At 36.7% G+C, this 23,892-nt stretch overlaps 1 protein-coding gene across 18 annotated transcripts in view; it reads left to right on the top strand.

Annotated features, from left to right (window-relative positions):
• PATJ (PATJ crumbs cell polarity complex component) overlaps positions 1-23,892 on the top strand; it is a 345,994-nt gene that overhangs the window by 77,768 nt on the left and 244,334 nt on the right. For all 18 annotated transcript variants that reach the window (XM_082453175.1, XM_082453166.1, XM_082453174.1 and 15 more), the window contains exon 18: positions 20,097-20,306. In XM_082453175.1, the coding sequence (XP_082309301.1) occupies positions 20,097-20,306 (210 nt within the window). The remainder of the gene's footprint in view (positions 1-20,096; positions 20,307-23,892) is intronic.

The raw sequence follows: 23,892 nt of genomic DNA, 5'->3' as shown, positions 1-23,892 counted from the left end.
AATGCTGTCTAAAGACATTGTGGTTTAATAAAGCAAAATGTACTCTATCAAAGCACATAAAATGCCAAGTGATATAAAAATCAATTCTTTTTTTTTTTTTTTTTAATAAGGCAATCGGGAATAGATTGAAAGAAAAATACTTTGAGCATTATGTAAGAACATTAAATTCCATATTTTGGCAGTGTGCTTTAAGATTACTGAAATAGATTATATCTATTTTATTTTTGCTGGCATATTTCTGTGCCAGATAACCCTCTTCGTTATTGGAAGTTCTCTTTGGAATATTATTGAATTATGAGTTGTTGATTCCAAAAAATGCATATTTTTGGAAATATCTTTTTCAAGAAATATTAATACTGTAAGATTCTGGAAGTTTATGTATTGATTACTTATTAGGGCATATAAATATAAAGCAAATGGCACGTATTGATACTTTTTTTTTCCTCTCCAGTGTTGCTCTATTACCTAGCACAAGGTAGGTGATTGATAAATATTTACAGAATGATTGAATAAAGTTTACGTTAGCCAAAACTAATTGGGACTAAATGAACGTATTCAATGGTTTTTTTTGTTAACATGTTGATAATTGGGATTTAGTTTAGAAAACACTTTTCAGATGTTGTTTTAGATATTCAGCTACATTTTCATTATCATTGGAATCTATATGTTTTTGCATTCTTATAAATATATCATAATGATTGCTCTTACCCTCTTAAAAAACATTATCTGCAAGTTTTATATTTTGAATATTGTACATGTTAGAGAAGTGCTTCAAAAATTAAAAAGAAAAATAAAAAGTTCAGTAAAAGATGGAAAGAAAAACTTGATAGTCTTTAACAGTGTAATCCCTGGTTAAGAGAAAAATTCCTTTATCAGTTCTGAGTTTTACACTTAAAAAAAATATATATATATACATATACACACACACACACACACACACACACACATATATATATATATATATATATGCATTGTAACATACCTTTGGTTTTTTTTGGATCTTATTTTTATTTGTAAATTTCTAGATGTCCCCCATCCCATCTTCCTCACAATCACCATTACACATACTGATGTTTATTTCTGCACAAATTATATGAAGTAATTTTGCTGCAAAAGAAGTGTTAGATATTCTTGCTTTTGTGCTTATTGGAGAACTGATAGAAAAAAACTTCATTTTCTAAATGCTACTTTGATTCACATTAAGGGACTCAGCTTATTTATTTCTGCAACTAAACCTTGGAAGAAAAAACATTCAGTCTTAAACTGAATGTTTTTCTTAAGTCAATCTTAAATATACTTACAGTTGTACACAGCACGTTTTCACCATTTGTCAGTGGTATGTAGAACTGTTATCCCCATGACATTTAGATGACGCATAAACACAATTTAAAATTTGGTTTTGGGCAAGTTAATTTATTGGTTATACCATCTCTTGTTGTAATTAGGTAATAAATTCTAAAATTCAGAAATATTTTTTGCAAGGCCAGATGAAGTTTTAGCAGAAGGCATGAAAGGCCACGTTCCTGGTTATTATTGAATTTGATGCTTCTTGTATGAATTTATTAGGCAGCTGAATAAGGCTGATGCAGAGCTTCATGCTCACCCCCAAGCTTAGAATAGTTTGTATAAGAAGTGCTGTAGAAACATCTTAGCCACAGTGAAAAGATTTTAGTATAGTGGGAGAGTTTCCAGGTTATAAAGGACCTGTATTAGCAGTATTGAAGAGATTGAAAATTTACTTTGGTATTTTAATTTCAGTTAACCACTTTTCTCACTACTGAGTTTTTCTCTAGAAAAATAAGAACTCTGTCAAAAGCCTGACAAAATTATATACAATATATATTTTGTAGGTGCTTTTACAATTTCTTCATCTATAAAATGGGGATAATAATGTTTAGCTCAAAGGATTATTATGGTTTAAGTAAATTTACATGTAAAGAAGTGGGAAATGTTAGATTATTATGGAAATGTATTATTAGTAATAATCTAATTTAGAAAATAAACACAAAGTCTTGATATTGTCCTCAAAGATGGAGCCATACTACAGTACGTTTGTGTTCTATCAATTTTTAACTAGTTAGATTAGGAAAATTAATAAGTAGATGCTTTTGTTTAGTGAAGTCTAGATTTAATTGTAAAATTACGTTCTAGAATGCAGCCAACTCTTGATGAGCCATATGTGAATTACCCATTTGTGGATTATTGGCCAGAAATTTGCTTTTTACGTAAATTGAGCCAAGCTTTAGGAAGAGATGAGTGAGAACATAAAGGATCTTGAATTGGCCACGGAACGATGGGATGGCAGTCTGGATAGGGGATTCAGTGATTCACCAGTGATAGAAATTGTGTAGTTGAGCAGAGAAAATAAGCAGGTCTTTGTACCTGCAATGAAAGAGCTGAATCTGATATACAGTTCTACAGCTCAGTCATATGGCCAAAGAGGAATGTGTGGCAATTCATTTTCATGAAAGGCATTTTAAATAAATTGGGGCAAAGAAAGAGGAGAAAGCAATAGGGAAGACTTAGTAAATATGATTCAGGTTGTTAGGGTGAAGTGATTGTAGCTGTTTTGGCTGTGATTTGAAAGGAGGTAGGATATTTGTTAGTCTCAACTGTGCCTAGGCATTGCTTCATGTCATGGCTAGTTAAAATCTGGCCCTGTAAGTATACCATATTAGAAGAGTCCTTGGTCACTGTAACGTCATGCCTTATAAGATCATGTCATAGAAAACAGCGATGTGCATAGTTTGTCAAAAGCATGAATATTATGGCTTAATTGTGTACTCTTGTTTCTAAGCAATATAGAACTCTTCAGAAATTTGGTTATAAGTTTTTATAGTGTAGTTTTTTGCCAGTTTCTAGGTATGATTACATACTGTGCCCTAGTTATCTTTGTCTTGATTCCGCATTATTTATGTGTAATGTCTTTATTCCTTGGAATATCACTAATGGTCATATTGATACTAATCCTAATATTAATCCAAATAATTAATACAAATCCAATAATAATAGCTAACATATAGTGAGTGTCTGCTGTTTGCTAGGCACTGTTCTAATTACTTAATGTTTTCCTCACAAGAACCATATGAAATATGTACTATCATTATCCTCATTTTAGAAGTGAGGAACCTGAGGCACAGAGAGGTTAAGTAACTCGTCCAAATTCACACAGCTAGTATATGGCAGAAATAGAGTTTGAACTCAAGCAGTCAGCTGCCAGAATCTAGACTTTTAATCACCACCCATACTGCTTCTTTACTTATGAGTGGTATTTCCGTGGGTATTTTATTACAGGGAGTCCCTGTAATAAACTTACTGCAGCAGATCTTCCTGTTTTTTCAGCTTGCAAAACATTTCATATCTTAAAGACAAGCTGCTAGATACTATCTCATTTTCATGCTTATATGAAAGTTTAGTAAGTATTAAAAATTAATATAGTTTGCTTATATGCACTGTGTAAGAGCTAGTGTTTATTGCTTCAAACAAAAATAATTACAAATTATTGTCCTAAATTAGTGCAAGTAATTTGTTGTGGGATAATGTTCAGTAATGAAGCAATTATTAGGTAGTCTGAGAGTCTGTAATTTTTAATTTCTACCAAAAAGCTTGAAATAAATTTGTAACACTGTGGATTTTACCTTCATTTGACCTTATAAGTTAAACATCGCAAGTGGATATTTTCTGGTGTTTTGATTTATGTTGAACTTTGAATAACCCCTCATGATTATAATTCACTGAAAATGTTTGACATTAGCCAATTTTTGAACATTAGCCATGATATTGCCATTCTTGATACTTTTGAATTTCAGTGATTTAGCAGGTAAAATTTATTAACCAGTAATTCTCCTCCCTCTGACATCCCATTCCTCAGTTCTCTCCCTTCCCGATATGGGGACTGACAAAGCAGATATTTTTGAAAGGTTTTGGGTTTATCTCGGACACTGAGAGAGGTAAAAATAGAAAGCATAATAGCACAGCCATTGAGAGGTGATTCATATATAAATACTCTTAGTAACACTTTAAAAAGCTGTTTGAAAGACCAAAGGCAAAAGATGGCTGATTAAAAATAATAGTGAAAATATTCCTCCCTGTAAAAACTAACAGTGATTAATTTTTCTGAGAAGAAATGGGTTATAAAACTTAAATAGTATAAATATAAAAAATTGCAGTATTGCTGAGTCTTGGATATGTTATGCCTTAGTATTTGTGAGAAGAACCCAGTGTGCAGTTTCTGCCTGACTACTCTGTTAAATGGAATTCTCCTTAAAAGATTTTTAAAAATTATATGAAGGGAGTGTATACATTTCATGCATGTGGTTTAAGTTGGCTTTTTTCTTATCATATGTGCAACAGAATGACTTTCTGTGCACATTAGAAATATTTTAAAAATAAGTAATATATACATAGGGCATAAAAATTCAAAGGTACATAATGGTACCCTGTGATGAGTATATTTACTTCTGACCATAATCCCTCATTTTTTGTCTCCCAGACTAAAACTCCTGTTTCTATTGTCTATCCTCCCAGAGATATTTTATACAGACATGATTATATAAGTGGTAGTTTGCTGGTTGTTTATTTTTTAATACATAAATGGAATATGTCATACACGCTTTCAGCATATTGCTTTTTTCCCCTCAATTATATGTTCTTTCATTTTGGTATTTATAGAGCCATCTAATTCTTTTTAATGACTGCATAGTATAGTATTGTTGTTGTACAATAATTTATTTAACCAAGCTCCTGTACCCAGTTGGTGGGTATTTCAAATGAGGCTGTATTGGATATCCTTGTCATACTCTTTTATAAAAAGGTGCGAATAAATCTTGTGATAAATTCCTAGAAGAGGAATTGCTCATCAAAAGAGCATTTATCTTTTAAATTTTGGTACATTTTTACCAAACTGCTTGCACATAAATGTTTGTGAGACTCATGTATTTAGACCACTTAAAATTGATGCCTTCTTATGTAATTTCCTTGTTTAGATAATTCTCCTGAAAAATAAAGTGTAAGTAAGTGCATAATTCATGGATTTGCTAATGGTTTTCCATGATATAGACAGATTAAGTGATAGCAATATACAACTATCAACTTTGTTTCAACTTTATATTGCCAGTAATTAATTTATTGACCTTTATAGTTAAGAGAGGGCATAAACTATTTATATTCAGACTATGATATTAGTGCCCCAAAATCTATTCCTATTTTTTCCACCAGTTTTGATCTTCTTTATCAGAAGATTGAGTTTAAAAATGGAAGAAATTAAGGACTCTAATTGTGCCACAAGATTTGAGATTTTGGGTGAATTCTACTATCAGTATATAGTCTTTAGTAACTTGTGGAAGCCCAGTATCTTTACGTTCATGCCAACTGATTAGTTTATAGAATCTGGGATATAGAATTTGATAGGTATTGATATAATTTTAACATGTAGTAGTACCTATATTATTAACATTATTAAGTTGGGTTCAGAACCTAAGACCTACAGGACAGTAATATATTGTAAGTTATTATATAGTTCCATTTTAATGCTCATGGGATCTCATAACATGGCCACCAGTATCTGTTTTTTGGGTTTTTTTCTTTTGTTGCTGTTTTATCTTCTTCTTTTTCTTCTTCTTTTTTGTTTTAAAGGAGCTCTGTTTCCAGTTCATCCGTGTATGATTAAGATATTGGTACTGAGCAAAATGCAGTCAGTCTGCTACTAATGGCAGTATCCGTGTTCTTGGAAATATATTCTGTAGCCTACTGTTGAACAAACCACACAGCTGCATTTAAAGGTCACTTTTGCTTGATGGAACTTGGGACTGATAAAGTCCCAATCTTTGCCCATCCCCGAATCCTATCCCCATTTATTTTTATTAACATCAAAGTACTGTAAGCTCCAGTGCCAACTGGGCTGAAGATTTCTTTTCACAGAGGATTTGCTTCCTTTCCCTCTATGGGAAAGTTCTGTATCCTTTAAATCATTTTAAGCTGCTTCATTTGAAAAATAATTCTTAGTAGTGGGTTCATGGAGTGGATTGATTGTGGCTACTGGGGAGATTCTCTCATGGCTTAAAGATTGCTTTTCAAGCCTGCGAAGTGGGTGAATGAAGGGGGCCCACTCCTGGTGCGTGGAGCTTGTAGTGTGCTCAGGATGATGACTGACTTCCAGACACCGCAGTGCAGCAAGACTAAAGGCATCAGGAGACCAGAAGCCACTTAATAAGAGATCAAAGAGGCTGTGTGTATATCAGCTTGAAATCCAGATAGTACAGATCAAAAGCTCGCCTTAGCCAGGCAGCTGCGGGGGGATGAAATTAGCAGGAGGCCTCAAAGATCTTAAGTCAGGCCTGATGTTGAACTTTGAGGGAATTTCATGGCTCCTCTGGAATACGAATTTGGCAAAAAATCCCATTGTGTCTAATGGGGGAGAGAGAGAATAGAGGGCAAGCAGCAAATGCTTGTCAACTGGATGGTGCTTTCTCCTAGGGTAGTTCTTCTTTTCACAAATGTTTCATAAGGACTGTTTCTGCGTCACACTAGAAGGCATTGCTGAGGAGGAGGAGATTCTGAAAATGATATATTTGTTATATTAACTTTAGTGAGTATTCCAGAGATGGCCAACCGTTTATATTAGTGTTTATGAAACGACCATGGAGAGCTAAAATATAGGCATAGAGGTGCTCAGGTTTACTGCAATACTGGTACTTCTGTCTCTCCTGTGAAATGCTCAAGATATTCCAGGAAGTTAGTGAATGTCCAGCTATGCATCTGTCTCCCATGTAATTAAAAACAGAAAAATAACTTTTTTTTTTTTTTTTAAAAGGATTTGGTCTAAAGAGGAAACAGTCTCCAGAGGTGTTTCATCGCCAGTGTTCCTCTATCTCTAGGTGTGGGTGTGTTTTGAAAGTTCCCACTGGATTCTGGTGTCAGCGTTGAGAACCGTACTAGTAAATGAAAGACATAGCCCTTCCTAGAGTATGGCAGAAAGGTGGAATCAGATCCACCAGCAGGCATTGAGAACCTGTTTTCCTAAGGCGTGGTCCTCTGTACTGCTCTGACCTGTCTGTGGGTGTCATTTGGAGCCAGGCGGTGATCCAGAGGAGCCTTGCTTTCCCCAGTGAGGGCCAGGAAGTGGTGTTGCCTCCTTCCGGTACCAAAGGCCTAATTTGTTAATGATGCATGAAAGGAGATTGGCTGCCCGATCTGGACACACCACTTTCTAGGGCTCAGGTTCCCCTTTCAGCTCTTCCCTCTGTGTTTTATTTTAATCAGATATTTTGTTCACCAGTATGGCACTTTGAACATAGAGTCAGAAAGGACCAGGATTTGCCTTCTGGCTATGACACCCTACTAGGACTTTGGACAAGCCTGTTAGTCTTTCTTATATTATAATGTCTAAAATAGAAATAATATTTTCCTTATAAAGTTATAAAGACTAAATAAAAGATGTATATAAATGCCCACACTTTTCTGGGCATAAAATAATGTGTTACTAGTTACTGAAAAATGATGATGGTGATGGTGATGGTGATTTTTAAAAATAGAATCTGAGCACAGACTTGCTATACCTGTTATTCATTATCTCCTTCCAAAAAATTATTGTTCACTTATGAGCTAGTATGCGGGATTAAAGATGAAAAGATATACTTCCTTTCAAGTGTGTATTTAACAAATGTATATTGGGCATCTTCTGTGTCAGGCACTGTTCCAGACACTGGGAATATAGCAATAAACAAAATAGACAATAGATCCTGTGTCCTCATGGAATTTAAATTCAAATGGGAGTAGAGAGACAGTGGATAAATAAGCATATGTTAAAATATAATAGATGAAACAGACTCGGGAACAACTCTCTATAATACATTATGATTTTAGCAGTGGTAGAAGTAAGACTAAGAGATTTCGTGATGATTGTTTCTTAAGACCCAGAGAGGCCTGATGGGGAACTGAGGCATGACTTGCACACAAACAGGTAGTGGACATTCCAGGAACAGAAGTGTCCTGGAATTGATAACTTGGCCCTGATTTTATGTATTGATTTTCTTTAGTAACTGTGAGCTGTTTAATATCTATCTAAGCTTTCATATTTTATTCCTTTTAATGAAAAATCCTTTGAGAAATTTTCTGTTCTAACATTTATAAAATATGACCACCATTTCCCATGATAATAATAGCTAGTAATTATGTACTGCTCACACACACTGGTTTAATTATCTCTACAACCTCATGAGGTAGGTCCTGTAATCATCTTCATTTTATAGATGAGGAACCTGATGATAAGAGGTTAAAGAATTTGTTCAGGATTATCCAATTGTTAAGTAGTGGAGCTGGGCTCCTAAGTCTGTGGTCAAGTAGAGTGAAAGTACAGTCTTTAGACCAGAAACAACACTGATTCTTCATAATTGTGGCTCTAGTGAAAGATGATAAAAATTTCTGATTATCTTTCCAGAGAGGAACACTTACTACAGTTCTAAAAAATTTACTTCATATTTTCCTGAATCCTTATGGTCCCTTGCCTTAACCCCTCCCACCTAGTCAAAGCTCTTTAGAGACCTGATGGCCTTTTCACTGCCAGAGAGTAGAAACTATGTGTGTTTTACCTGATATTTCCCAGAAGGACTCCTTAGCCTTTTTCCTGTGCAGTTTCAAAGTTGGAAAAGTTTTCTTCTGCATTTTGTGTGCTACATATCACAGAGTATTGCTTGCCCTTTCAAGGACTGAAAAGAAAAAAAAAAAATCACAGAATCTTTTCAGAAGAATGAAGTGCGTCCTATGTCCTTGATGTGGCAGTGGTTGTCAGAGGAGTTTCCGGTGTAGAGATGGCTCCTGTCCCTTAGTGTCGGCTTTTAGGGGGAGTGAGAACTGAGGACACCATGCTTCTCTGAGCCTCTCTTCAGGTGCAGAGGTCCACGTATCTGGAGAGTAGAAGGCTAGCACTTCATTGTCATGCTTAACACTTAAGTGTAATATCAGGGATGGTTTAGCAATTGATAGCACTGTTGGTCTAAATTACACATGCTCAGTTGAATTGTTAACTCCTCAAACACATATGTCCTATCAAATTCTTTTCCATTATCTTCATAGTAACAGAAACAGGAGTAATAGTAAGAATGAGGGTAAAAGCACTTATGGAGTGATTACTATGGGCTTTCCAAGCACTTAATCATGTCTTATCTCATTTAATGCTTTTAACAACTCTACAAAATCTGTATTATTGTTATTTCCACTTACAATGAGAAACTCGAGTCTCAGAGATTAAACAACTTGAACAGTACCACTCAGCTGGTATTTTTTTTTTTTTAATTCATTTTTGGCTGCGTTCGGTCTTGGTTGCTGCGCGTGGGCTTTCTCTAGTTGCGGCGAGCAGGGGCCACTCTTCATTACAGTGTGTGTGGTTCTTATTGCGGTGGGTTCTCTTGTTGTGGAGTATGGGTTCTAGGCATGCAGGCTTCAGTAGTTGTGGCACGAGGGCTCAGTAGTTGTGGCTCGCGGGCTCTAGAGCACAGGCTCAGTAGTTGTGGCACACTGGCTTAGTTGCTCCACGGCATGTGAGATCTTCCCGGACCAGGGCTTGAACCCGTGTCCCCTGCGTTGGCAAGCAGATTCTTAACCACTGCTCCACCAGGGAAGTCGCTCAGCTGGTACTTGTAACTGTTTAGCTTAAGTTGAGAGTGATTTCTTTGGAAAATTAAAATAAATTCCAAAACTAATACTTAAAAAGCTTTTAAAAGTTTTGTGTGTCTGTACTTTCCTTGCATCATCAAAATAACTTTCAACTAATATAGTTTTTTTCTGGAAGATAATGGGGTATTTCTTATTTATAAATTCATTTTCTTCGTAAAATTTTTTTGGATAAAATACACATAACACAAAATTTACCATCTTAATTTTTAAGTGTATAGTTTGGTCATGTTAGGTATATTCACATTTCAACTAATGTAATTTTAATAGAGGGTGTGACTTTGTCCTTGAATACTACCATCAACCTGGTGGAACCCCAGCCATTTCAGTCAGGAGATGGGACTTTGAGATAAAGGACAGTTGTGTGGTTTGGTTTGTTTTGTTTGTTTTGTTTTCCTCACAGCTAGCAAAAGTCCTGGGCCAGGAGTGAACAGAAGTGAACAGTAAGTACATGAACAATTACAGCATGACGTAAAATTTTCAAGAGATGAAATATGCAAAGATAATGTTTAGTGTCCAAGGAGAATGTCAACTAGGAGACTAGAAGGGGATGAGAGAAAGTCGTGGACCTCTGCTTGAACCAATTAAATTATGATGTTTAAAATAGATTTTTGAAGTATGAAATTATACAGAATAAAATTATGTGCAAGCTTATGTATTTTTTCCTCCATTTTAGACTATATTTTGATCTTTTGATCTTTTTAGCAAGTTTCTCTGTGCACCTCTTTTCCATTGCACTTTTTAAAATTTATTTATTTAAATTTATTTATTTTTGGCTGCGTTGGGTCTTCATTGCTGCGCATGGGCTTTTCTAGTTGCGGCAAGCGGGGGCTACTCTGTTGTGGTGCGCAGGCTTCTCATTGCAGTGGCTTCTCTTGTTGTGGAGCACGGGCTCTAGGCGTGCAGGCTTCAGCAGTTGTGGCATGCAGGCTCAGTAGTTGTGGCTCATGGGCTCTAAAGCACAGGCTCAGTAGTTGTGGCACAGGCTTAGTTGCTCCACGGCATGTGGGATCTTCCCGGACCAGGGCTCGAACCTGTGTCCCCTGCATTGGCAGGCAGATTCTTAACCACTCTGCTACCAGGGAAGCCCTCCATTGCACTTTTAATTGCCTTGTGTGCTGTGCTTACTGTGCTACTCAGAGACTGTTTTGTTCTATGTATGATGCGTGAAAAAATCTATTCTTAATGTCTAATAGTATTAAGGAAGTAATATGACACAAGGAGCCAGGAACCATATCAGTTTAATTTATCTTGAGTGCACTGAAAGTATTTTGTGGGCACTTACTTTTTGAACGTGATGGTGTTGTGGTAATTGGTATGATTCGTGTAAAACTTGGCTATATTATAAAATAGTAAAAAATGGGGTTAGATTCTGATAAGATATCTTAGTTATTATTCATTAGAATCATTTACTTATTGCCTTGCATTAACTATAAATACATTTATTTCTCTTTCCTAAAAGTAAATGCTTAGGTTGTTGGTCAAATCAGAAGATGCTGTTTTAGTATAATTAATTACATCCTGCATTCTTAAACCAGAACTATTCTAGTGATTTTAATTCAAGTAATAGTCTCTGACATGTCTTTGTTGCTATCTAAAAATGGCAAAAAAAGTTGTTTTAATATTTCTTTTATAAAAAAGAGTCCATGTATATATTTTGTTATATCTTTTGTTTTGATGGTAGAATACTCAGAAGTTAGATATTACGTAGTTAGTGGCATTTTTATGAGTTCTTAAAAGACATCACTAACTACAATTAGACCATGTTTGTGACCAAAGTGTAGTCTTTTTCATTGCTGATGCTGTGTTTTGAATTAACTTCTGTCATTCCCTACTTTTTATAGTGGTTTTGTGAATGTTTTGGTAGAAATTAATGACAAATTTGACTCAAGATATTCTGTCAAATTTAGTTATAGAATTTTGAAGTTAGGGGAACAGATCACTACTGTCATGTATCCAACTTTCTCATTTTGCAATTGAAGAAACTGACTCAGAAAAATGAAGAACTTGTGAAACTGTACACAGTCAGGCTGGGGGCTCAAAACTTGTTCCTTGACTTCTAATCGACACCCATCCTACCACTAGTGGATTGAATGGGTGTCTTCCTTGTCTCTCTCTCCTATGTATATTTTCTTCTTTTTAGAAAAATCTTTGGATTCCTGTTTTCTGACTGACATCGTTCACAGTGGACATTTTAATTCATGCCAGCTGTGCATCAGAACTTCTGCAGATCATTGTTTTTCCTTAAGATGTGTACGTCTGTGTGTGTGTGTGTGTGTGTGTGTGTGTGTGTAAAAGAACATTTGCTTTGCCCTTCTTTTTTTTTTTTTTTTTAAATTTATTTATTTATTTTATTTTATTTTTGGCTGTGTTGGGTCTTCGTTTCTGTGCGAGGGCTTTCTCCAGTTGCGGCAAGCGGGGGCCACTCTTCATCGTGCTGCGCGGGCCTCTCACTATTGCAGTGTCTCTTGTTGCGGAGCACAGGCTCCAGATGCGCAGGCTCAGTAGTTGTGGCTCACGGGCCTAGTTGCTCCGTGGCATGTGGGATCTTCCCAGACCAGGGCTCGAACCCGTGTACCCTGCATTGGCAGGCAGATTCTCAACCACTGCGCCACCAGGAAAGCCCTGCTTTGCCCTACTTTGTACCCAATTCCTTCTTCTGCCTACCCCCAGGATGAAATAGCTAGCTGTCTCCCTTTTAAACTTAATGGTTTCTTTCTGTGTTCTCCATTTCAGTAACTTCCTTGGGATCTTATTTTAAAAATTATTTAGCTGTTAATTCATTTAGATTTTAACTTACTACTCTTTAGTTCAAAAAATAATTGCCACATTTAAGAGTATACTCTTCAAACCTAGAACAAATTCATAGAGACAGAAAGCAAAATAGTCGTTACCAGGAACTGGGTGTTGGGGGGAAATGGGGACTCACTTAATGGATATAGAGTTTCAGTATGGGAAGATGAAAAATTTCTGGAGATGAATAGTGAAGATGGGGGAATTCCCTGGCAGTCCAGCAGTTAGGACTTGGCGCTTTCATTGCGGTGGCCTGGGTTCAATCCCTGGTCGGGGAACTAAGATCCTGCAAGCTGCGCAGCGCGGCCAAAAAAAAAAAAAAAAGTGGTGACGGTAGTACAACAATGTGAAGGTACTTGCCACTGAACTGTGCGCTTAAAAATGGTTAAAATGTAATAAGAACCTGCTGTATAAAAAAATAAATAAAATAAAATTCAAAGATTCAAAAAAAAATGGTTGAAATGGTAAATTTTGTTATATTGGGCTCTTTGCTGCTTTCATAGTCTTCTCTCAGTTGACCATTATTAAGTTGGGGCAATTCTCTTATTAAGTAGTATGTGCCAGCTGCCTCATGTTATCCAGAAATTTATGTAGGTCCTTTCAAATTATCTTTGAAACATAATTCCTCACACTAATGTGAATAACTATTTGTAGAGTGAAGCTCAGTAGCCCAATTCTGTAATAATGTCACCACAACATTGAATTCATTGGTTAGGAGATCTGATTTGTAGAGCGCTTTCTGTTTCACAGTTGTTTGAAGTTGTTTTTCTAGTCATTCTTTGGAATCATTTCATTTGGGGAAAGGACTCTTGCAATACAGGAGAGCAGGTATTTTGGTGTGGTGAGCTGTCTAACAGCGCAGAACTTTAATGACATAGAATTAAGGCTGTCAATAAGTGTCAACATTATCAAAAGTAAATAATTTATACCCAAGTTTTTATCTGAAATAAACTATTGTCTATCTCTTTGCCATCCTATTGTGGTCACTACATTCTTATTCCATTATTTTTTTTTTAAGTGAAAGTAAGCCTTTTTAAAAACTTAATTCATTCATTAAAAAAATTTTTTTTGGCTGCCTTGGGTCTTCATTGCTGCGCACGGGCTTTCTCTAGTTGCAGCAGGCGGGGGCTACTCTTCGTTGTGGTGCGCAGGTTTCTCATTGTGGTGACTTCTCTTGTTGCGGAGCACGGGCTCTTGGCACTTGGGCTTCAGTAGTTGTGGCACGTGGGCTCAGTAGTTGTGGCTCATGGGCTCTAGAGTGCAGGCTCAGTAGTTGTGGTGCACGGGCTTAGTTGCTCCGAGGCATGTGGGATCTTCCCGGACCAGGGACCGAACCCATGTCCCCTGCATTGGCAGGTGGATTCTTAACCACTGCGCCACCAGGGAAGTCCTCTTATTCCATTATTTAACGTTTTTAAAAGCTTGGGTGATAGAATAGATTTTTAAAACAAGAACAACCCAAAAGTTATCCTTTATTTTATTTTTTGTCTTTATTTTTTAAATTTTAGTTTAAAAATTTTTTTATCTTTATTTTTATTTTTTGGCTGTGCCACGCAGCATGCGGGATCTTAGTTCCCTGACCAGGGATCGAACCCACACCCCCCGTAGTGGAAGCGTGGAGTCTTAACGACCAGACCGCCAGGGAAGTCCCAGTTATCCTTTATTTTGAATCCATGTAGTCAAGTCCTTGTAACACCTTGATTTTGGTTTTCCTTCATTGGAGTAATACTGCGAACATATAAATGTTGAATGTCAGAATTCTCCTTGGTGTATGTCTCATCTTCCTCTTATTTTAAAAAATGCCTTTTACTGAGGCATTGGCCAGTTTATTAAATGTGAGCACTTTTCTTCATGTTCATTTCCTCTGTCTCCTCTTTATGTAACATTTTCTGCTTCATGCCTTTCCACTGAGTTTGCCATGGTTGCTTACCTGTATTTGTAGTTTTAGTTTTGGAGCAGCTTTAAGACTAGAGCTCTCTACATCTTCTGGTTGATATCCTTGTCTCTGAGAGAGCCCAGTTTCAATTGAACCACCTCTCTGCACCAGGTGACACCGCTGTACAGTGCTTTAGTTTATGTGAACCCTCGTCTCTTTGATCTGTGGGAATGTACACAAATATTCATATAATACATTTTATAGACACTTCTGAACTTTGAATTCCATCCATTTGGGAATAAGGATTGTCACATGTTTGTATGTGTTCATGTGAAGGTGTCCAAAGGACACCAAAGGAATGGATTCTTGAGAACGTAAGTGTAAATTAAAATCTGGCAAACAAATGCATGTTTTAGCTGTCCATGGAGGCACTCTGCACATTCTGTGCTAACTTTCATCAACTAGGTACCAACATATAAACCTCTAGTGGCCAAGTGTGGTACTTTAGGGACTCAGTTTTATACACTTTGGCAAGGTAATAAATATATATTCTAACAATTTGCCTTCTTTCAACATTCATTCGTTTAGCAAATACTTACCTTAAGAAGCTGCATGACATAGTGGATAATAGCATGAACTCTGGGGCTTGACTGGCTGGTTTAAATTCTGGTTCTACTACTTATCAACTGTGTGTTTTGGTTAAGTTATTTAATTTTCCTCTGCCTTAGTTTTCTCATCTGGAAAGTAGGGATAATAATGGAACCTACCTCATGTTGGTGTGAGGATTAATTAAATAGGTTCAATGAAGTAAGATATTTAGATCATGCCTGGCATGGCAAGACCTCAGTAAGTGTTAACTGTTGTTGTTATTCACATATGACGGGATGTAGCCTTTGCCTTATAGCTGTACTTATAAGTCCAGCAAGGAGAGAGAGCCTAAATAGATTCAGTCATTTGATATTTCAGCTATTATTCAGTCCCTTCTCTGTGGCAGGCACTGTAGTCGGCCCAGGAAATAAAGTAGCAAATAAGCAAACATACCCTTGCTCTCATGAAGCTTATTTTTAGTAGGGAAGATGGTTAAAATAATTTCAGTAGAACGTCAAAAGATTTGTAATAGGAAAAATGCAACATGCTGTGTATACATCTAGCAGGAGGGTCTAACTTATTCTAAAAGGTCAAGGACAGTGAGGAAACTATATTATGACAAATGCTATAATGGAAGGTCTTTTTTTAGGTTTAGAGATAACCACAGAGTAGGAAGTGCTTGAGTCTTCTTTGGGAAGTCAGGGAAAGCTTCTCATTGGAGGAAATATGTGAGTTGACTCTGGTGGCAAAGATACAGATAAGTGGCAGTGTGGCAGGAAAAACATTCCTGGCAGATGGAATGGATTGTAGAATATCGTGAAGCATACCAAAGCCTTCCACAGTCCTGAACTTCAGTAGTTCTGGATTGTTGGGACAATGTGTGGGGCAGATTGGGAGTGAGCAGTGGTACATTGGGAAGAGCAAGGGGAGATGAGACTAAACTGCAGATCTGAAGGAATTTTTCTGCCAAAGAGCACTTTATCGTGAAGGCAGTGGGTATCACTGAAATATTTTATGCAGGGGAGGAATTGCAATCCCATTTTTATCTTTAAAAATCATTATTTTCTCTCTGTTGACAATAGACTGAAGAGGGTAAGACTGGAGACAGGTAGACCTTTGGGAAGACTGAAGCAGTTGCACAGGCGAGAAATAATGAGAAGCTGCACCAAGGTAGTGCAGCAGAAATGGAGAGAAAGGATCGGATAGAAGAGATAGAAGGTCAATTGACGTGCCTTAGCCAGCAACCCAGTGAAAAGGTGAGAGAGAGCGAGTGAGTGCTTGGGTGTATGGCAGTGCCACTCAGGGACTATGGGAGGAGAGAAATCTGTTTGTCACTTTGGATTTCCCCCAACATTGAAACTTCCTGTGTTTATAATAACTATCAAACATTAGGATCACTTCAAGAGACCTCAGAAATCCTCATATGAGCTTTTCTTCAGGCACTTTTATTCACCTGTGAGACAGAGCAGTTAGATTGGTTCTCTTCGGATTTCATAGCTAAGTAGTGAGGAGAATTCATGTTTAGAGCTCCTGTCTTCCCACGTAGCATTCTGATGAAAGTTGGCTGTGCCTAATTGATTGTAGGAGTTTTTAAGAGCTGTAGGGAATGACTTTCATAAATGGTTGAGTTAAAACAGACATACGAGATACTGTTAGAACATGTGTAAGAATATAAGGATTTTGCATAAATAGGAAAAAACATCTTTCAGAAGAGGAGAATGGCTTGCATAGTAAAAGATGATGTATCTTGTGTTCTGTGGATGGTATTTAGTACCCCCTATTGGCTGTTTAGTCTAAAACAACATCTTGATTCTTGAATACAATGTTCCTTACAGTGTTGTTTACCAAAACAAGGAAAATTAGAGATTTTAAAATTACGATAAAAGGTGATAAAAATTGATGGGGACTTGAAAAAATCTGGATAGGGTCTAGAAGTTGGGTAGAGGTCTTGAGAAATATCTTTGTAACATTTTGTTGGATTTAACATGGGTACGATATTGTAGACTACATTTTCAGAAAACAGACTTTTCTGATGAGAAGCAGCCTGGTTTTTAAGCATGTCGTATGTGGCAAAGCCTCAAGAATAGTAGCCGCGCCGGTAGGCAGTAGCAGCTGCTGTTCTTCCATAGGGTGGCTACTACATGTGATGACCATGAAAGGAAATGACTGTTACTCATTAAAGCAACTCCATTTAGCTACGTGAGAGATCACCTGGTCAGAAAAGTCATCATAGAAAATACAGTGGTGATTATCCATAATGGGGTATCTTCAGTAGTGGGTGCTTTGTCTTTTTTTAAGTGACAAAGAAGCTGCCCTTGGCTTCTTTCCTCCAGGAATAGGAGTGGTAGATTGGATTTAGTGTTTAGAATAACTAGGAAGCCCAAGCCTGAATAAATTTTAGTAAGCAGGCACACCTGGTACTAGTTTGTGGTCTAAAGAAGGTTGCATTTTGTATAAATAAGTGCTCACCATGATTTTTCTATAATAAGGGAAATCTATTAATCTATTTTCTATTTCCATTATTTCCTGGTAGTCTTTCTTTGAAATGTTTCTAATTATCATTTCAACTGGTTGCATTTTGAAAACCAATTCACTATTTATTTGGGTAGAAAATAGTACTTTTTGATTAGGTGTTATATGAAACTGCAGAGATGGCTCACACCCACCCAGTGAAATCATTTATTTGCTTTTGGTGTATTTTACTGTTGCAGTTTTCTCTAAGAAAGTTTAGTAATTACTAATATGAAGTAATGCTAGCTGCTTTCTGTGCATTTCATGAGGGGAATAAGCTATTTTATAGTTTCCCTTCCCCCCCAATAAAAAAGCCTTCCATCAGAAACTGACAGCCTAAATGAAGGGCATAATTGTACAGCTTATTTATTAGTGTGTCAAACTTAAAATGTAATGGTTTCATATTTCAGAATGAAAAAGTGTGTTGTGATTCATGGTTGCTGGTGACAAAATAGACAGCTCTTTTATATTACTGCACTGATCGCTGCTGATATCCCACAGTACTTTTTTCTTTTTTTTAGGGGTTCCTTTCTGTTCTCTTCCTATGCAATAGCTCCCTCTACTTGAAAATATTGGTGTAATTATAGTTTAACACTGTACTTTATTAGTGAGTTACCATGACTATTTTTACTTTCAATCCTCTTTATTAGTATGTGGTGTTATTACAACAGAGCATGTTAGAAATTTACCAAGAATCTCTTGACTTGGTAGTGGAAAAGCAAGATTTAGTTAAGAAAAGTAAAATAAGTTGTTTGAAGGCATTTTTCAAGGAATTTGCTCTATAGCCTTTGTTGATTTAAATATGGTATATTTGATTAAGATTCCATGCAGTATTGAAAATAAGCCTTGATGTCTACAACAGAGAGGTACAGAAAACTGCAGCAGAAACCTTCAAAAGAACCATCAGCCACTTCAAACAGAAATAGCCTGGAACTTGGCAAATTCTCACTTTACTAATTCCGAAGTCTTACCATTCTAACACAAAACATGGTAGTTTCTACTTTCTCAGGAAGGGTTTAATAGAAACTAACAGTAGTAGAATCTCATGTTACTACATCTTGCCTTTATGGAACAGTATGTACATAATGAAACAGTAGGAGCAAAATAGACAAACCAAGCAAGTGATGTTAAGAGTGAGATTTATTTTTTTTCTCTCCCTTATGAAGTTTGAGGTTTAGTAATTGTATCATATACCTCCACCATTAGGACAAATAAGAGATTCTACTCAACCATAAGATTTCCACGTGAATGTGTCTTTTCCATTCATAACTCTTTATTTCCAATTTGTTCTGATTATTATTATGGTGTAGAGCACAGTGGTTAAGAGAAGGGCTTAGGCGCCAGACTGTTTGAGTTTGAATCCTGGCTCTGCCACTCACCAGCTGGGTGATCTTGGCAAGTTTCCTTAACTTTCTGACCTTCAGTTTCCTCATTTGTAAAATACAGACAATAAATCTACCCACATCCTGGAATTTGTTGCAAGGATTAGCTGAATTAATGATTGTCAAGCACTTAGAACAGAGCCTGACACATAGTAAGTGCTATATACCAGTATTTGTTGAATAAAATAAAAAATAATAGTGTGGCTATAAATTGGTTTTTATTAGCCAAATGTATTTATAGAGTGTCAGTGTTATCTTCTGTGCTTAATGAAAAGAAATATGGGGCCCTCCCAGTGGATGAGAGAGATTTGCACAATGGTTTTGTTCATGAAATGATATTCAGTTCCTCTGTATTAGAATAATTCTCACCTAGGGGTACCTATACCATGTCATAATTTTAGGTTATGTTATTTTTAAATATACTTTTTAAATGCATGGTATATGCCATGGTTTCCATGTCTTTTTGGAACTTAAGTGATTTAGCAAGAAGGTTTTATACTGGTGGAATGCCTAAGAATGCAGTATCATCTCCCATAGTACACTACTTTTGGAGCCTACTTATTGCCCAAGAGCAGTAATAGATGGGCTTGTCTTTGGTCCACAGTATGACTATGCTTAAGGATGTCAGAGATTCTTTTCCAACTCTCCCCAGATCTCTTGTGGTCCAACAAAATGTCAATCATCAAAACTTTAGAAAAGAAATTTATATGTATTGAGCGCTCAGACATGCAACTGAAGTTGTTAAGGTTATGTCTTTACCTTGATACAAGCTGATATTTGTGTGGATGTAGAGAGTGATATTTTAATAGATTTTGTTTTTGGAAGAATACCACCAGAATACTGGACACATAAAGTAAATAGTCAAATGAGATTCATGAGTCAGACGTACCCTTTTCTATTGTGCTTAGCTTTATTTGCACTTTCCAGATATTGCATTTTTTTACATATTGAAGGTTTGTAGCAACCCTGTATCATTTAGATGATGGTTAGCATTTTTTAGTAATAAGGTATTTTTAAATTAAGGTATGACATTGTTTTTTTAGACATAATGTTATTGCACACTTTGTAGACTACAGTATAGTGTAAACATAACTTGTATATGCACTGGGGAAACCAAAAAACTTATGTGACTCACTTTATTGTGATTTCGCTTTATTGTAGTTGTCTGGAACCAAACCCACAATATCGCTGAGGTGTAACTGTCCACATACTTGTCTTAAGGCTATATATTTGTTTTTAGGGAACTGACTCATCTTTCTTTTTTGCTTGATCCTTAGGACCCCTTAGATCCCACAAGATCAGTGATTGTGATTCGCTCCCTGGTGGCAGATGGTGTGGCAGAAAGAGGCAGAGAACTATTACCTGGAGACCGCCTGGTCTCAGTCAATGAATACTGTTTGGACAACACCACACTTGCTGAAGCTGTGGAAGTGTTGAAAGCTGTGCCACCAGGCACTGTACACCTTGGCATCTGTAAGCCTTTGGTGGTAAGTGTCGAATTTTGTTAATATAGGAAATGATAATACTACATTATTATAGGATATTGATAATATCAATAGTTGAGAACATGGATTTTGCAGACAGATACACCTGGCTTCGAATCCCTGTTCCACTGCTTACTATACATGTGTCTTTGTGCAAGTTTCTTAACGTCCTTGACTTAATTTTCAGAAAAAAATGTCTACCTCATAGGATTTTGAGGATTAAAGATATTTGTTAAGTGCTTATTAGCACATTACTACATCAGTGCTAGCTGCCAACATTACTAGTCCTACTGTTACTACTTTTATCTTTATACTTTTAGCACAGACTTCTAAGTTTTCATTACATTCCTTATGTTATAAATTAAAATAAGTATGTTTATGTGTTTTAACTTTCATTTGGACATGATGTCGAGATGGCTTGGTAAGTTGAAATCTAGTTAACCATATCTCAGTAAGATTTTAATATGCTTTTCTGACCATCAATGTGCCTTGTAACCCCTAGCATCTAAACTCCGATATGGTCAAGCCATCCTGAAGTCATCTTATTGTTTAATCTCATGCACTATGTTAGATCACTGTTTGTTTTTCTTTTTCTTTCTCGTTTTTTGTTCCTGCAACTTCCCTAGATCACTGTTTCTGACTGAAGTATTATTAGCTATGGTGCTCTTGTGGTTCCCCAATGTAAAAAAAATACTTGATGATAATTTTCAAGTGGCATTAAAGTATTATTGAATGTTTACTATATGTCACTCAGTATTTTAAACTCTTTACATGCACTAATTTAATCATCACAGAAACTTTAAGAGGAGGTAATCCTCTTATTACCACTACTGTGTATTGAGTTAGTCAAGACACAGAGCTGAGTAACTTATGCAAGGTGATATAACTAGTAAAGGGGAGAGTTGGAATATAAACTCAGCAGAGTGGCTTCAGATCCTGTACTCTTAGCCACAATGCTATATGTTCCTATTCTAATTTGTTGTCACAAGTTTAGTTTCATGCCGCATGTCTGAAACAGATAGCATGGTTGTAGTAGAGTGTTGGACTGGATTTCAAGAAATCGGGGCTCTGTTTCTAACTTTGCTACAAGTTAGCCCAGTGGGTCTCAAATTCAATGATATGTGATAGACATAAGAATCACCTTGGAGATGGTTAAAATGCAGTTTCCCAGGTCCTACTCTTGGAGATTCTGATTTAGTGATTCTCGTCTGCTGTTCAGGAATCTGCCTCTTCAGTGAGTCACCGGCGTAGTTCTGATGCAGAATTTTTGCACTTTGAGAAACCCTATACCAGTAATTCGATCATAGGTACAGCACTTTTCTGAGCCTACTTTTTCATTTCTGAAAAGACTAAAAAAGACTAGAGAATTCATAAGATCTTTCTTAACTCTAAAATTCGTTTATTCTGTGAAATATATTAGCACACTACAAGTGTTCATATAGATAAATAGGTATATAGAGATCTGTCTATATAGATATCGTTACATATGTTCATTTATAGACATAGAGTCATGTATTACACATAGTATTTTTGCATTGGGGAACCTCACATGACCTTCATATATTACTTTATTATTCTTCACATATTATACATCAAGATACCTATATATTACACCTATCAGATACTTTAAACATTTTGAAATGGAATATAGCACATAGCTAAGTCAAATTCTTGACTTTATATTGTGTATTTGGTGTGTGAGTGTTGCCATAGTCAGTATATACCATGAGATACCCAGTTTGATTTTTGGACAAATTAAGGAGGGGAAACTTAATATTTTTCTGGGGACCTCATCTTGGTATTTTGGATTGTGACAAGAACTTTGTCTAGATTTTCCCTGATGATTATTTGCCTGATTATTTGGGTTACCAGAGAAAGTCCCAACTATTTATGATCTATAGGACCTAAACAGTGTGATTTTACTTTGAAGCAACTGAAGAAAGTCTCAGGCAGTATAAAGAACAGAACTTAGTAACAACTGGCTGTGGATTCCTGTGCTATTTCTGGAAGAGGTAGAGCTGCACAAACCTCGGGACCTTGGAGCCTTGCTCTGAGAGGATTTTGGAACACAGTAATTGTGAGGTGGACCTTTGCCTAGGCTTCCCTCAGTGAGTAGAAGGCTGCCAGGATGCTGGGGAGTGGGAGGCCAGTGAAGGAATGAGAGAAGGTCACTTTCAAGACTTAGAAATATTTAATGGAATCACCACTAAGTAATTCCTTCTTTAACATCTGGGTTCTTTTATCACAACTGTCTGTGAGCTGTAAATAGTAATGCATGGATCTTCTCTGAGGTCTCTCTGTCTCTCTCTCTCTCATGGTCCGGTTGGTGGCCACTTATCTCATCACTTAATGTTTGCTGAGCATTTGCTCAGTCCTCAGGAGAACCGGAGAGAGAGTATGAATAAGAAGGTCCAAAGTCAAGTTGGAGCAGAAAGACTATGAATATGTAACAGGAGAATAGAATTATTTTTTATTAAGTCTTATACCATATAGATATGTACTATCTATATAATATAGGTGTTCTATAATCTTGCATTATAGTCTTCTATAGAAACTTATTATCTATATAGTTTCATGTTAACCAGAAACGTGACTTACTTTCTCTTTTCTACAAAGTCACCTCAGATGTCACAGATAAAAACTGACTTTAAAAAGTTCATTGTAGGGCTTCCCTGGTGGCGCAGTGGTTGAGAATCTATCTGCCTGCCAATGCAGGGGACACGGGTTCGAGCCCTGGTCTGGGAAGATCCCACATGCCGCGGAGCATTTAGGCCCGTGAGCCACAACTACTGAGCCTGCGCGTCTGGAGCCTGTGCTCCGCAACAAGAGAGGCCGCAATAGTGAGAGGCCCGCGCACCGTGATGAAGAGTGGCCCCCACTTGCCGCAACTAGAGAAAGCCCTCGCACAGAAACGAAGACCCAACACAGCCATAAATAAATAAATTAATTAAAAAAAAAAAGTTCATTGTATCTTCAGAACTCACAGGACAGAGCTGGCAGTGGAGTTCTTGAGCCAGACATCTGTGGGATTTTGCTTAGTTCTGTGATTTGCAAAGCTGTGTGTCCTTGGGCCAGTTATTTAACCTCACCAGCTCCCACTTGGGATCACAAATCATGGTAGCTGAGATCACAGGCTCTAGAGCCAGACAGCCAGGGCTCAAATTCTGGGTGTGTAACTGACTAGCTATGTACCTTTGAGCAAATTACTGTGCCTGTGTTACTCATCTGTAAAATGAGGTTAATAAGAGCACCTACTTCTTAGAATATGTATTAATATATTAATAAATATATTAAATGAATTGATATATTTAAAGTGCTAAAACCTGTGCCTGTGAGATATATATCTATTTGATGTTATTTTCATGTAAGTATAAAAATCCTGACCTAATAGAATTGCTGTAAAGATTAAGCTGAGACAAAGCACGTAAAAGTGTTTACCATAGATTTTGATATATAGCTAGGACTTGATAAATTGTAGCTGTGTTATTACCTGGGACTGATGCTGAGCTGGGGAGCATCATGATGATTGTCCCCCTTCTGATGGAGAGTGGCTACCCTGTACCATTGTTAAATATTTTGAGTATCACCC

Source organism: Balaenoptera physalus (genome assembly GCF_965194825.1).
Source record: "Balaenoptera physalus genome assembly, chromosome: 1".
In the NCBI taxonomy this organism is placed as follows: domain Eukaryota; kingdom Metazoa; phylum Chordata; class Mammalia; order Artiodactyla; family Balaenopteridae; genus Balaenoptera; species Balaenoptera physalus.
This window is presented reverse-complemented; position numbering and strand designations above follow the sequence as displayed.